The sequence below is a fragment of the Pygoscelis adeliae genome, unplaced genomic scaffold (assembly GCF_000699105.1).
Source record: "Pygoscelis adeliae isolate BGI_AS28 unplaced genomic scaffold, ASM69910v1 Scaffold353, whole genome shotgun sequence".
NCBI classification, from domain to species: domain Eukaryota; kingdom Metazoa; phylum Chordata; class Aves; order Sphenisciformes; family Spheniscidae; genus Pygoscelis; species Pygoscelis adeliae.
This window is the reverse complement of record NW_008824445.1, coordinates 2,070,064-2,082,277: the sequence shown is the minus strand read 5'-3', so window position 1 is coordinate 2,082,277 and position 12,214 is coordinate 2,070,064. Positions and strand designations below refer to the sequence as shown.

Sequence of the window (12,214 nt, the reverse complement as noted above, 5' to 3'; positions counted from 1 at the left end):
CAGTATATGACAGAGTCCCTGAAAGAAATGGAAGGGTTCCACAGCAGCTTTTTAGTGCTGAGCATGTTAAACAGCATGTCAGATAACTTCTCCAAAGATTTCAAGGTGCTCAGAACAAAGGTGGACTTCTGTTTCGTTAGGGGAAACGTTAACTTTGATTTTTTTTTAATTAAAATACCTTCATTTTCTACTTTATGTTCCATTACGTATGGTTGACTTATATAATTTACCGAAAGGCTGGGAACTAGTAGGCTTAGCTACTTTTATGCTCTGCAGTCTACCTACCTTAGTCTTTTTCTAGAATGATTTCTAACAGGTGGAGAAAATAACTCACTGCTTCTTATTAGTTGGCAGTGTTTCTGCTTGAGAAACTTATTTTTTTGTTTCTTACTTATTCTCATATGTGTTTTGTTCACTGCCAGGTCATGAAAGTCCTTCTGGAAGTCGTTGTGTGATTTCAGAGTTTATACGACCCCTTCAAATATCTGGAGACAAACCAGAACAATTGTCTGTCAAACCTACATTCCTGTCCAAGTCAAGATCTGGTACCCCAAGATGCAGATTTGATTCAGACGTGAGTCTTTTTAAATTTGTTACGGAAAATGTATGTTATGGGGCCAAGACTTCTCCAGGGGACCGATGCAGGTTGATCCACCTGCTTTTAACAAGTCAAGACATGAATGTTCTCATTTTCTGAGACAACTTGGGAACATGACCAGTGGGAATTTAACTGAGATTTTCAAAGAAGTCTCAGCTGATATCCTAGTTACACAGCATAAAAAATGGCTGTGTGAGAACCTCAAGCTTCTATGAAAACATCAGCCTTCAGTGATGCATTCAGAGTGTTGTACTGCTTCTGTGCGTAAGAGGTGTAAGTCAGCATTTCTGTCTGTGTCTGTTTTGGCATATGTCTGTGTCGTGCGGGTTTATTATTATTTTATTACATCTACCAAAAGGTGTGACTTTGATACAGCCTGGGCAAATGGAAGAGAAATTCCATGCAGTGCCCTGTCCAGGCAGGTATGCTCTGACAAAGAAGTAGCTCATTCTGCAGGACTTGTTCTTTGCCTGGTTTTCATGGCATGTGAATCTTCTCACTACAACTAGGCTGATACCACCCACTAACAGCAGTTTCCAGCACACTCTCCTAAACTGATTTCGAGCCTGTAACCTGGAAGTGAAAGTTGCAGGATGTTGTCACTAAATTCTTCCACCTTTCAACTTTATAGCTTGTATTTAATTGTACTTTTAAAAGGTTCTGTTCTTCCTTTCTCAGAAAGGTTTTCTGGTTTTCAGTAGAATTCTAGCAGAAAGCCAATGGGAAGCTCAGAAGAGCTTTACAAAGGTGCCATAGCAAGTTGGTTGTTGATATTTAGGACAAATGTTAAATATAAGAAGGTATAGGACACATTTTGAAAACTTTATAGAAGGGTATTATTTTCTATTAAATACTGTAAGCCTGTTTTGTATGGGCAAACAGCCATGAGGAAAGGATCTTTAGATTTTACCCCTCACCTAACAGTCCTGAATCCCATTCTTAATCTTTACAGAAGTAAATAAATTGAAACTGTGTGCCTATTTTCTATCTATTTTATATTAATTGCTACTGAACCTGTGAAAGTTGATAGAATCAAAACGTTTTTAAATGGATCACATGCCTCAGTATGGTGTAGGATAGTCAACAAAATGTTATATTCTTGTATAGTAGGAATTCCATGGGCATATCTAAGGATTATGCACAAATAAATATATGTGTATATTTATGTGTAGCAGCATTACTGAAAAGTGGGAACATTCACTGCTTTTTGAAGAGGCCACAGAAAAAGCAGCCTGAAGTATTCAAACCAGAAAAAGCAGCTTAGCAACAAGACTTAGGGAAGCAGAACTAACAGCAAGGAACAGAAGAAGTGCACGTCAAATTCAATTCCCGTTTTCTATTATTCTTGAGTTACCTCTCACTGAGAATGTCAAGCCCTCTTTTGCAGAGTTGTTCGTTGTGTGCCTTCTAGAGTGTAATTATGTGATACATACTTACATTATGCAAGCTCACAGAAATTAAGCTCCATTCTTCTTTAGAGGTATCCAGACCCAGGGGGAGAGTGTATGAATAAAATCTAAAAATGGAGCATAATGCTGTGAAGTCTGAAATGAAGACATGATACTCTGCAAAAATATATCTGCAACTTCCCTGATTGTTACTAATAACAAAGTCTTCTAGAATAAGCATTATTGGGTTAGTTATGAGCTTTGTGACATGCCCATAAAAAGGTATCAGGATGATAACCCTTGAAAATTTGCCTGCATCCCCAAATGCTACACAGGGCAGAATGCCTGTTAGCTGACTGTTATTGTCCTCCTCACTGGAAGTGGAGTGTTGGCAGAATAGTGTGTGTGTGCTATCTCAACAAGCTAACCCACCTCTTAAGAGTTAATTCAGATGAAAAGTGACATGACTCAATATTTTTCTGGTGCGCTTTTGTTCCATACTGGGAACCAGGCAGGGACCAGTTTAGGCCTGAAAGTTGCAGCTGAATATTAACTCTGTTCAGTTGTAAAATTTCGGTCAGTTTTTGGACAGCTTATCTTATTTGATCCCACTGTTAAACCTAGTATTTCTACCTTAATTCAAGTTCTCTCAAGCTGAGGGGAAAAGTTGTTCATTTTTCCTAAAATGGTTCACAGCAAATTGTAAAATAAGTGGAGGAAAGAAGTGCATCTCTCACTTTAAAAACTACTAGGCTCAAAGCATAACAGAAAGAATTACTATTTTACCAGTGAGATACCTAGTGCAGAGCTAAAATAGGTGAAGTCTGTGTTGATTCAGCACCACAATTTGATTTCCAGGTTTTGTAGACCACATTTGTAATGGAATAAATGTGTGGCTTTGCAGAATTGAATTAAATGATGGTAAATTCAGAGGAATTATATTATTTCTTAAGAGTGGAATTCAACAGATGCTGCTGCTGTGGATTGGATTGGCAAAGGGGTATATTTTGTGTGATACTCATTGTTTCCAAGTGTTTGGAAGTTGACACTTGCAGCAGCTCTAAAACTTAGCAATTGTCTTAAGTACTTAGTCACTGGTATCAGGTTTCTGCTATTGTTTTCTGACTAAAATATTAGGGTATCGCCCTAGGTTGTCTGTGTGATCGTATAGCTGTACTATGTCCAGAAACACTAGGCATATCACTTACAACAGGTCGTCTTGGAGTAACTGAGTTTACTGTACTTTAATGAAACTTTAGTATAAGCTTAGTCAGGAGGGTGAGGTGATCAGTGAGACTGGTATGGTTAAGTCGTCCCTATTTCTTTAGTCAGCAGCATGAAAGGGAATGGTGTGGACAATATCACATCTCCACTGAGCAAATAACAAAGCACCAATCTACTGGTGCTTTGTCAATTTTGCAAGCTTTTGAGGAAAACCAACATCCAGTCTGACAGGTGACCTGAATCTCTAGCAAGATGTCAAGGAATTAGCTCAACTTCTTTGCCCTGTTAGAATGTGGATTGCAATTCTTTTTTAGCCTAAACCATTCAAAGTAAAATTAACCAGTTCTGTTCCATGTTAGAATTTAATATTATTTTTTTAAATGTTGCATGTTCGCTGTCTGACTTATATCACCTGTCAGGAAAACAGTGCATGCATCTTTTTGAAATGACATTGTCTTTTTTTTTTTTTTCCCCTCTACAGATGGATAATGATCAGAATTCCAATACCTCAAAGCAGAGATATTCTGGGAAAGTCCATCTTTGCATTGCCCGTTATAGGTAACAAAACAAACTCATTCCATATATAATATATATTTGTAATATTCAACATTTGGTTTTGCTTCACTTTTATTTATGCGCTGAATTATTACCCAGAACCGATGTTATGGATATCAGACCCCTTTCCTGTTTGCCATGGCTGCAAAATAGTGCCATTTCCATGTGCTTTAATTGTCAGAGAAAGTTTAACATGGCATGGCTCTTTTACTCACTCCTGTATTTCTAGCCTTCAATGTCTAAATGAGATGAGAATGTGTACCCCTACTTTATAGAGCATGTCTCAATCTGTTCTTACAAATTGCTTTTTCGTCAGTGCAAGAAAGACTTCAAAGTTCCTCACACCTTTACTTTGCACATTAAAATTTCAGATATAAAGTACTATCATGATAAAAATTTCCGTGGCTAACAATATCTTTCAGGATGGATATGGATTTAAATACTTTATAGGAAATGTTTGTCTACGAGTAGCTTGTTTTAGCTGTAACTTACTGGTTTTGTCTTTATTTAACTTGTCTCTGTTGAAGTTAATAAACTTCTGTAAAAGACTGCCATATAAAATAAATGGAATATGGGGTCTGTAAAAGACCCCTACAAGTGAGTTTTCTTTAATTGACTTTAAAAAATGAAGATTTTGGCCAGTGTATTCAAAGAGACCTAAGTGAGAAATGTGTCAGGAAATTCTACAGAAAGGGATGTGGTTTTAAATGTATAGCGCTTAAGTGAACAGGTTGCGTTTCGTGGCAGCCTGTTGGTGATACAGTTCACAACAACAAACTCACCTAGACTCCACTCAGAATATATGTTTCAGAAGGTAAGCGAAAAGACTGAACTGAGGAATTAGAACTGTACACCTTTTTCTGATTAGTGTTCAGTTGTGTGGGGGTTGTAAGTGAACACACATGTTTTCCATCTGTACTCTATCGCAGTTACAACCCTTTTGATGGACCAAATGAAAATCCAGAAGCAGAGCTCCCCCTTACGGCAGGAAAGTACCTTTATGTGTATGGAGATATGGATGAAGATGGCTTTTATGAAGGTATTTTTGTTTTCTGTGAATTCATGCTAATTCACGCAGATTCAAATCAGTTCATCTGTCAAACGTGCTCCCAATTCTTTCCTTCATCTACTACCAAATCAGTTGCTAAAATTACCCCATCATCATTGTGTTAATTAACAGAGTTTCTGCACCAGCAAAGCTGCTCCTTGCAGGCATAGCTAATTATAGAATCATAGAATCATAGAATGGTTTGGGTTGGAAGCAACCTTAAAGATCATGTAGTTCCACCCCCCCTGCCGTGGGCAGGGCCCCCTTCCACTAGACCAGGTTGCTCAAAGCCCCACCCAACCTGGCCTTGAACACTTCCAGGGATGGGGCATCCACAACTTCTCTGGAAAACCTCTTCCAGTGCCTCACCACCCTCATAGTGAAGAATTTCTTCCTTATATCTAATCTAAGTCTACCCTCTTTCAGTTTAAAGCCTTGTCCTATCACTACATGCCCTTGTAAAAAGTCCCTCTCCAGCTTTCTTGTAGGCCCCTTCAGGTACTGGAAGGCTGCTATAAGGTCTCCCCGTAGCCTTCTCTTCTCCAGGCTGAACAACCCCAACTCTCTGTCTTCATAGGAGAGGTGCTCCAACCCTCTGATCATCTTCGTGACCCTCCTCTGGACTCACTCCAACAGGTCCATGTCCTTCTTATGTTGGGGGCCCCAGACCTGAACGCAGAACTCCAGGTGGGGTCTCACGAGAGCAGAGTAGAGGGGGAGAATCACCTCACTCGACCTGCTGGCCACGCTGGTCACGCTTCTTTTGATGCAGCAGATATTTTATATTGTCAGCTTTTCCTACTGGCAAGATTTAAGTTGACAAGAAAACTTACTGGCAGTTCTGGGTTTTGCCTCACTGAACCTCTACATTCTCAAACTGTGAATGTTGTTTATGTACAGTTTTCACTTAGATTTTCTTCCTTATCTTGTCCACTTGCAATGCATTGACTTGCAGGAGGTATGCTCCTTCAAGGATTTTAATGGCATTGTTCTTTCTCACCAGGGGAACTTCTAGATGGACAAAGAGGACTAGTCCCTTCAAATTTTGTGGATTTTGTTCAAGACAATGAGACCCGGTTATCAAGCACATTAAGCAGTGAACAAGATCAGAATTTTATCAACCATTCGGGTCCTACTTTGGAAGGAGATATCTTGGAGATAAGTCCACCAACTCACATAGACTCTAGTGTAATCAGCAATGGCGCAGGGACTCTGGATGTGAACATTGATGAAATTGGAGAAGACATTGTGCCTTATCCTAGAAAAATCACCCTTATTAAACAACTAGCCAAAAGTGTCATTGTGGGCTGGGAGCCACCAGTAGTGCCACCTGGATGGGGAACCATTAGCAGCTACAATGTTCTGGTTGACAAAGAAGTACGGATGAACATAGCCTTGGGAAGCAGAACGAAAGCTCTTATAGAAAAGCTTAACATTTCTACTTGTACATACCGAATATCAGTTCAGAGCATTACAAACAAGGGTAACTCAGATGAACTGCAGTGCACTTTGTTAGTTGGGAAGGATGTCATAGTAGCCCCCTCTAATCTTAAAGTGGACAATATAACCCAGATCTCTGCTGAGCTGTCCTGGCTCCCTACAAATAGTAATTACAGTCATGTGATCTTTCTTAATGAAGAAGAATTTGATATTGTCAAAGCTGCTAGCTACAAGTACCATTTTTTTAATTTGAAGCCCAATATGGCCTACAAGGTGAAGGTCATGGCAAAGCCCCATCAGATGCCCTGGCAGCTTCCCCTGGAACAACGAGAAAAAAAGGAAGCCTTTGTGGAATTTTCTACGTTGCCAGCAGGTACCCTACCCCAAAACTTTCCGGTTAAGTTTTTCTGAAAATTTTAGATAAATTAATCTAACCTTTAGCTTTATGCCCTAATCCCTGACACATTCATGAGCAGACTGGGGATTATTAGATTGCTTTATGATATCTAAAATTAATTCCTGTCCTGCGTTATTCTCTTCTTTGTTCCTGGGTAAGGACTGAAGCATTTTTGGGAGATAAACGAGGGAAAGCCATGCTTATCATCATCACAGATCACATGCTAAGTGTTTTATCAGATTAATCTCCATTTGTATTTAATTTGTCCAGTTACAGTATTTCTGGTAGTAATTTATTTTCGTTGGTGTGAAGAACACTGGTTAAAAACCTGTTATTACTTCTGACATGTTATTTGTATGTTATTTGTGTGTCTTAAAGCACTTCTTACAGGGATGATCCAGCCCTTTTCTGTAATGAAAAACAACACAGACATCTTAGAGGACCACACAGTCATTTAGAGGATGTAAATGCATTTTGTTTGTGAAGTTGTAATCACATTGTACAATTTGAATTTGTAAAGGTAACAAATTGGTCGTGTTTTGGAAAGTCCAAGGTTTTTTCCCACCTTGCTTTTACATTAGGCATGTTGATGAGTGTTACCAGTCATTTCCCAGTATTTAAGAACAGTGAAGTAATGCTGAAAACTAGAGCTGAAATAATGTAGTGCATTTAAAGGATAATCTCATAATTTTGGGGATGTATGGCAGTACCTGAAAAATTTGAACATCTTTCCTTATAGATCCATCTAACCAAGGTCATCTAATCAAGGACAAGTAGAAGACTCATTATATATTCAGACTTTCAGAGCACTGAATGCCTCTGAAGCAGGGACAGTCAAGTACAAGCGTCTCCTGGCGAGTGAAATTTCAATAGAATGTACTGTGCTATGGCTTAATTGACCCCGTGCTGGGATTTGATTCTAGCAAAGGGGCGGGAATCAGTTCTGGTCTCTTCCTTGGCTTGCATGACTTACATGTAAGGAGACACGCGGGACAGTAACGCAGGACAGTAATGCTGGCTGAGTAGAGAGGGAGTTAAGCTTGTATGTCTACTGCTTTTGATGCTGTTGATTTATAGTTTCAGTAAAAAATGTCCTCAGCTTGGGCATTTACTCTTTTGTCTTAAATCATTTCAGTGAGATAAGTGGTAGTGCTATTATAGAATCTGCTAGGGGGGGGGGCATTTTAAACTTTGTATACGTTCTGTCAGAGTCGGGAGATACTGCCTAGATTGTGGCTTGAACTTATTAGATATGCAGACTTCTTTGTTACTTGGGAAGGGCCTTTTGAGTGAGCTTTTTTCAGGCCAAACACTTAACATGCTGTATCTCCCTCTAGTTGCTGAAGTATGCTAAAGCAATAAATGAGCTGGTCTCTGTTGAGGAGCTAAAATGCAGCGAAGCCTCTGCTTTTACATACAGAGGACCCAGAATCATCTCCACCACTTCATTTCACAGAGAGCATTTGTACAAAAGCGTGTCAACTTTTCACTGTTATATAGCAAAATAAAATAGCAACTGTTAAAGTGATTAGAGGCTGATGCTTGTACTTCAAAAGTCATTGAAACAAAGGGAAAAGGATGCCCGTGAAATCAGAGTCAGCAATGGGAGTTAACATCATAGTGTGTCATGTTTTCCTCTTGCAAATATTACTGGCTTCGAGTAACCACATCTCTCTTCTTCCAAACTACAGTTAAAAGATAGAAGTTAAAAGGAAAAAAAATAGAGAAAGTGTCTTTAATGTGACTAATACTGTTTTTTCTCTCAGACTCTGGATTATTTTTCTGCCTTAAATATCTTCAGTTGATCTACATTAAGGGGCATGTTTCAAAGATGATTTTAGAGTATGCCGAGAGCGCAATACAGATATGCTGTGTGAAGGGAATCGTTTGTTATTGTGCTTTTCTAGAAGATGCATGGGGGTGAGTGATGTTCACATAAACCTTTAGCTGTGGTGAATGTCAGGTTTAGCAGACAGCGCAGCATGAACTGCAACGTAACTGGCCACAGGCGGCTGCTAGTGTTTGTACTGACATTTTTCTAAGGGCTTCAGATATGTTTACAAATGAATACATGTGCTTGTTTTATGTGAAGCTGAGAAGCTCTGCTCTTTACTAGTGGGTTCAGTGATACCCTTATAGAAAAGGATACCATCAGCCACTTATACCAAAAAGGGAATGGGGATCAGTGAATATTTTAAAATTTTCACAGTGTATCAATCTCAGAGGGTTTTTTAGGGATACGTTAAGCAAAAATTAACTTGAGATAACTGCTCACATTTCAAAGCTCGAGAGAGCAGTTACATGAAAAGTACAGGACAATTAGAGGTCACCTTTTCATTTTTCTCTTTGCGTAGATATATCATGTTTTTCATGATTTATACTTGAAAGCACATTGCTTCCTGTCGGACCAAAGCTGGGTAACAGCTCTTTAGTAGCTGAGCAGCTGAACTCCTCTTCTTGATTCATCAAAGCATTAGAATTGCTTGTTAAAATAGAAGTAGTTCTCTTTTGCATGCTCAGATCTAAAAATAAGACATCAGTATGCACAGGATTAGGACTAATGGGATTGTTATGGTTTTTGAGCTAATTTAGGTAATAAATTCTTGAAGACCAAACTGTAGCAGAATTCTGAAACAAACATTTATGTTGATGACAAAGACCATCAAGAGTCATCAAGAGTAATTTCCCATTTCATGATGGGGGAAACAGAACCCATACTAAGCCTTGAGCATTACAGTTTATTAAACCTGTCTCTGTTACAGCCTGTGAAGGTCGAGATAGATTCTCTGGGGATTGTTTGGTTTTGGGAGAATGGAAGGAAGGTGACTTCTCCTGCAGGAGCAGATTAATGTCATTTTCATAAACAAGATACTGGCCTAGATCAGATGCATTCTTTCTTGTAAGCTGAGGGGCTTTGCTGGATTGGGAGTGCTGGCTGTCAATAACATAGGGTGGTCAGGGAAGCTGAAATTCAATCCTAAACCAAAATCTGCGTCTTGGCCAATAGTAGTATTAGGTCAGTGTGCATACTTTGGCCTTTCAAGTTAAAAATACATTATAGGTGCAAGGGATGGTATAGGCAAAAATTTCACGTTGTGCCTGTAGTGTCCTGAACATGACCATAATTTCATTTCCATGCCCATTAGAAGATGAAATTCAGTGACAGCAAACTACTGAAATGCATTGACGGTTTGCCAGCATATCTGGAGGCTGAAGCTTGTGTGATATTTACACTTGTATCATGATCTGTTTGGTAGCAATGAATGCACACAGTTAAAACATTTGTAGCTTTTTTGGTAGATGAACAGCAATTGGTTGTGCTTAGTTCACTGGCAAAAGCAAACTCACAGCAACCAAGGTTGGTATTCTCCCAGCTTTTACCCAGAGATGGCTACGGCTGAACCCTGCTTCTGAAATGTTTTAGCATGAAACACTTCTCAGGGTTTGACTGGTAAATTAACACAACAGGATGCCTGAAATATTCATGAACTAATAATCTCTATGATATTTTTATTTTGGCCTTCTGTCCAAAGTAGAGCTATTTATAGTAGGGTAATAATGTCTTTTAATTAAGGATGTACTTGGTGTGCTAGTACACTAACATACTGTAATTGCCTTAAAAGGTTAGTAGGCGTATTTTTTTCTTCAGTGCAGCGAAAAGACTTTGAGTCCTTTAAACCAGCATGCTGCTGATTGAAAAGGTTAAAGTTTCAGCTTGCAGTCGGCATTGCACCTTAGTGTCAATGAACTTCTGGCCCATAAATCGTGACTTGGAGCCACTGATAGTCCAGAGAGGCAGAATTTGAAAGTGATTTCTGAGTATGTAGTGTGCATTCAGTGAAGAGATACATACCAAAAAGTCACTTGCTGTCACCTGCAGCAGTTTTCCGCGAAGTGCCACTCCTGTGCCTTTTTCTCCCTGCATTTTTCTGTTAACATCATCTGCACTCAGACTAAATAGCAGTTACGCAGCCTGGAGGGATAAAAATAGGTCCGGAGCAAGTTGCAAGTACAGACCATCTTGCAACGAAATATAGCTTAGTTGCTGGCTGTAAGCTGAGGGTCAGTTCCCGGCTCCATGACCTGCTGAGTGTATGCTTCTGTTTTTACATAATAACTGCAATAAGGATATTTTGTCTTCTTAAAAAAAAAATAAAATGCTTTGAGATCTGTAGTTTCCAACTTGCAAGTATGTCAGTTGACGTACATACTTCTGATCTAAGGCTCAACAGTGACCAGTCTTATCTTCCTTAGGTCCTCCAGCTCCACCTCAAGATGTTACTGTACGGGCTGGGTCCAGCCCAGCAACCATACAGGTGTCCTGGAAACCACCAACTCTGACAGCAACAGGGACCTCCCATGGCGCCGATGTCACCGGCTATGGTGTTTATGCGAAAGGTCAACGGGTGAGTTCTCCTTCCAGCGTTACAGTGACCATCTACATTAGGTGAATTTCAACTGACAGGTAAAGTCAACAATAAACATGTGACAGCACTTGAATGTGTACAGAGTTTTCTCAGCTTTCAGTAGAACCTACTCTTTTGTTTGTGCATAACTTGCTCGTTAGCTTCCTTTCTATAAGCACTTAAGCTTTTGGACAAATGGGTTGAAAGGATTAAAGACGACTGGTACTAACTGGTGTGGAGCCCTAATGTGGGCTCTTGCAGCCCACTCTGTGTTGGCAATAATTCACTCCATGTTAAGACTTTGAAGGTTGTACTTTAATGGGGTTGAGGGGAGGGAAATGGATGTCTTCATGCTAGTAAGTTGCTTGTTTGTGTACTCAGGTGGCGGAGGTGATCTTTCCAACAGCAGAGAACACATTGGTGGAGCTAATGAGACTAAGGAGTTTGGAAACAAAGGAAGTTACAGTTCGAACACTCTCTGCACAAGGGGAATCAGTGGACTCTTCTGTTGCTGCCATTCCATCTGACCTACTGGTGCCTCCAACCCCTCACCCCAGAACTGCTCCCAAATCTAAGCCATTAGCAAGTGCCGGAGCCCCAGAAACCAAAGAAGAACATTTAGGTCCACATTTAAAAATGGATGAGTCATGGGAGCAGACTCGTTCGGCATCCCCTGTTCATGGACACACGCTTGAGCCACCTGCCCCTAATTTTCACAGCCCGCTTCAGGGGAGGAGGTCTCCATCGCCTAACCGAATACTCCCTCAACCTCAAGGCACACCTGTCCCAAATACTGTCGCAAAAGCCATGGCAAGAGAAGCTGCACAACGAGTTGCAGAGAGCAATAGGGTAAAGGCAAACTTTTTCTTAAGGGTTTTTTGGGCTAGCTTTATTCATTGTGGCACTTTCCATCGAAGAATTTTTTCATCATATGCTTTAAGGAGCAGCTAATTATTCCTAAACCCTGAAGATCTGTAGTTTGAGAAGAAGCAGTGTGCTAAAATTCCGTGCCATCTTCCACAAATATGCTCGTAACCATGAAGAGCATTGATCAGTCTTTGATCATCATAGAAACCCCATAACATCACTAGAAATGTTGTCTCCAAAAATACAGAGCCTTACTTCTGGGGGGGGGGGGGGAGGCGCCAAATGTTTTGT

General features: G+C 40.0%; 1 protein-coding gene across 3 annotated transcripts in view; it reads left to right on the top strand.

Moving 5' to 3' along the window:
- The window catches only part of RIMBP2 (RIMS binding protein 2), a 149,737-nt gene that overhangs the window by 109,079 nt on the left and 28,444 nt on the right, over positions 1–12,214 (top strand). For all 3 annotated transcript variants that reach the window (XM_009320948.1, XM_009320950.1, XM_009320949.1), the window contains 6 exons: positions 423–574; positions 3,692–3,768; positions 4,695–4,804; positions 5,817–6,626; positions 10,905–11,056; positions 11,438–11,905. In XM_009320948.1, the coding sequence (XP_009319223.1) occupies positions 423–574; positions 3,692–3,768; positions 4,695–4,804; positions 5,817–6,626; positions 10,905–11,056; positions 11,438–11,905 (1,769 nt within the window). The remainder of the gene's footprint in view (positions 1–422; positions 575–3,691; positions 3,769–4,694; positions 4,805–5,816; positions 6,627–10,904; positions 11,057–11,437; positions 11,906–12,214) is intronic.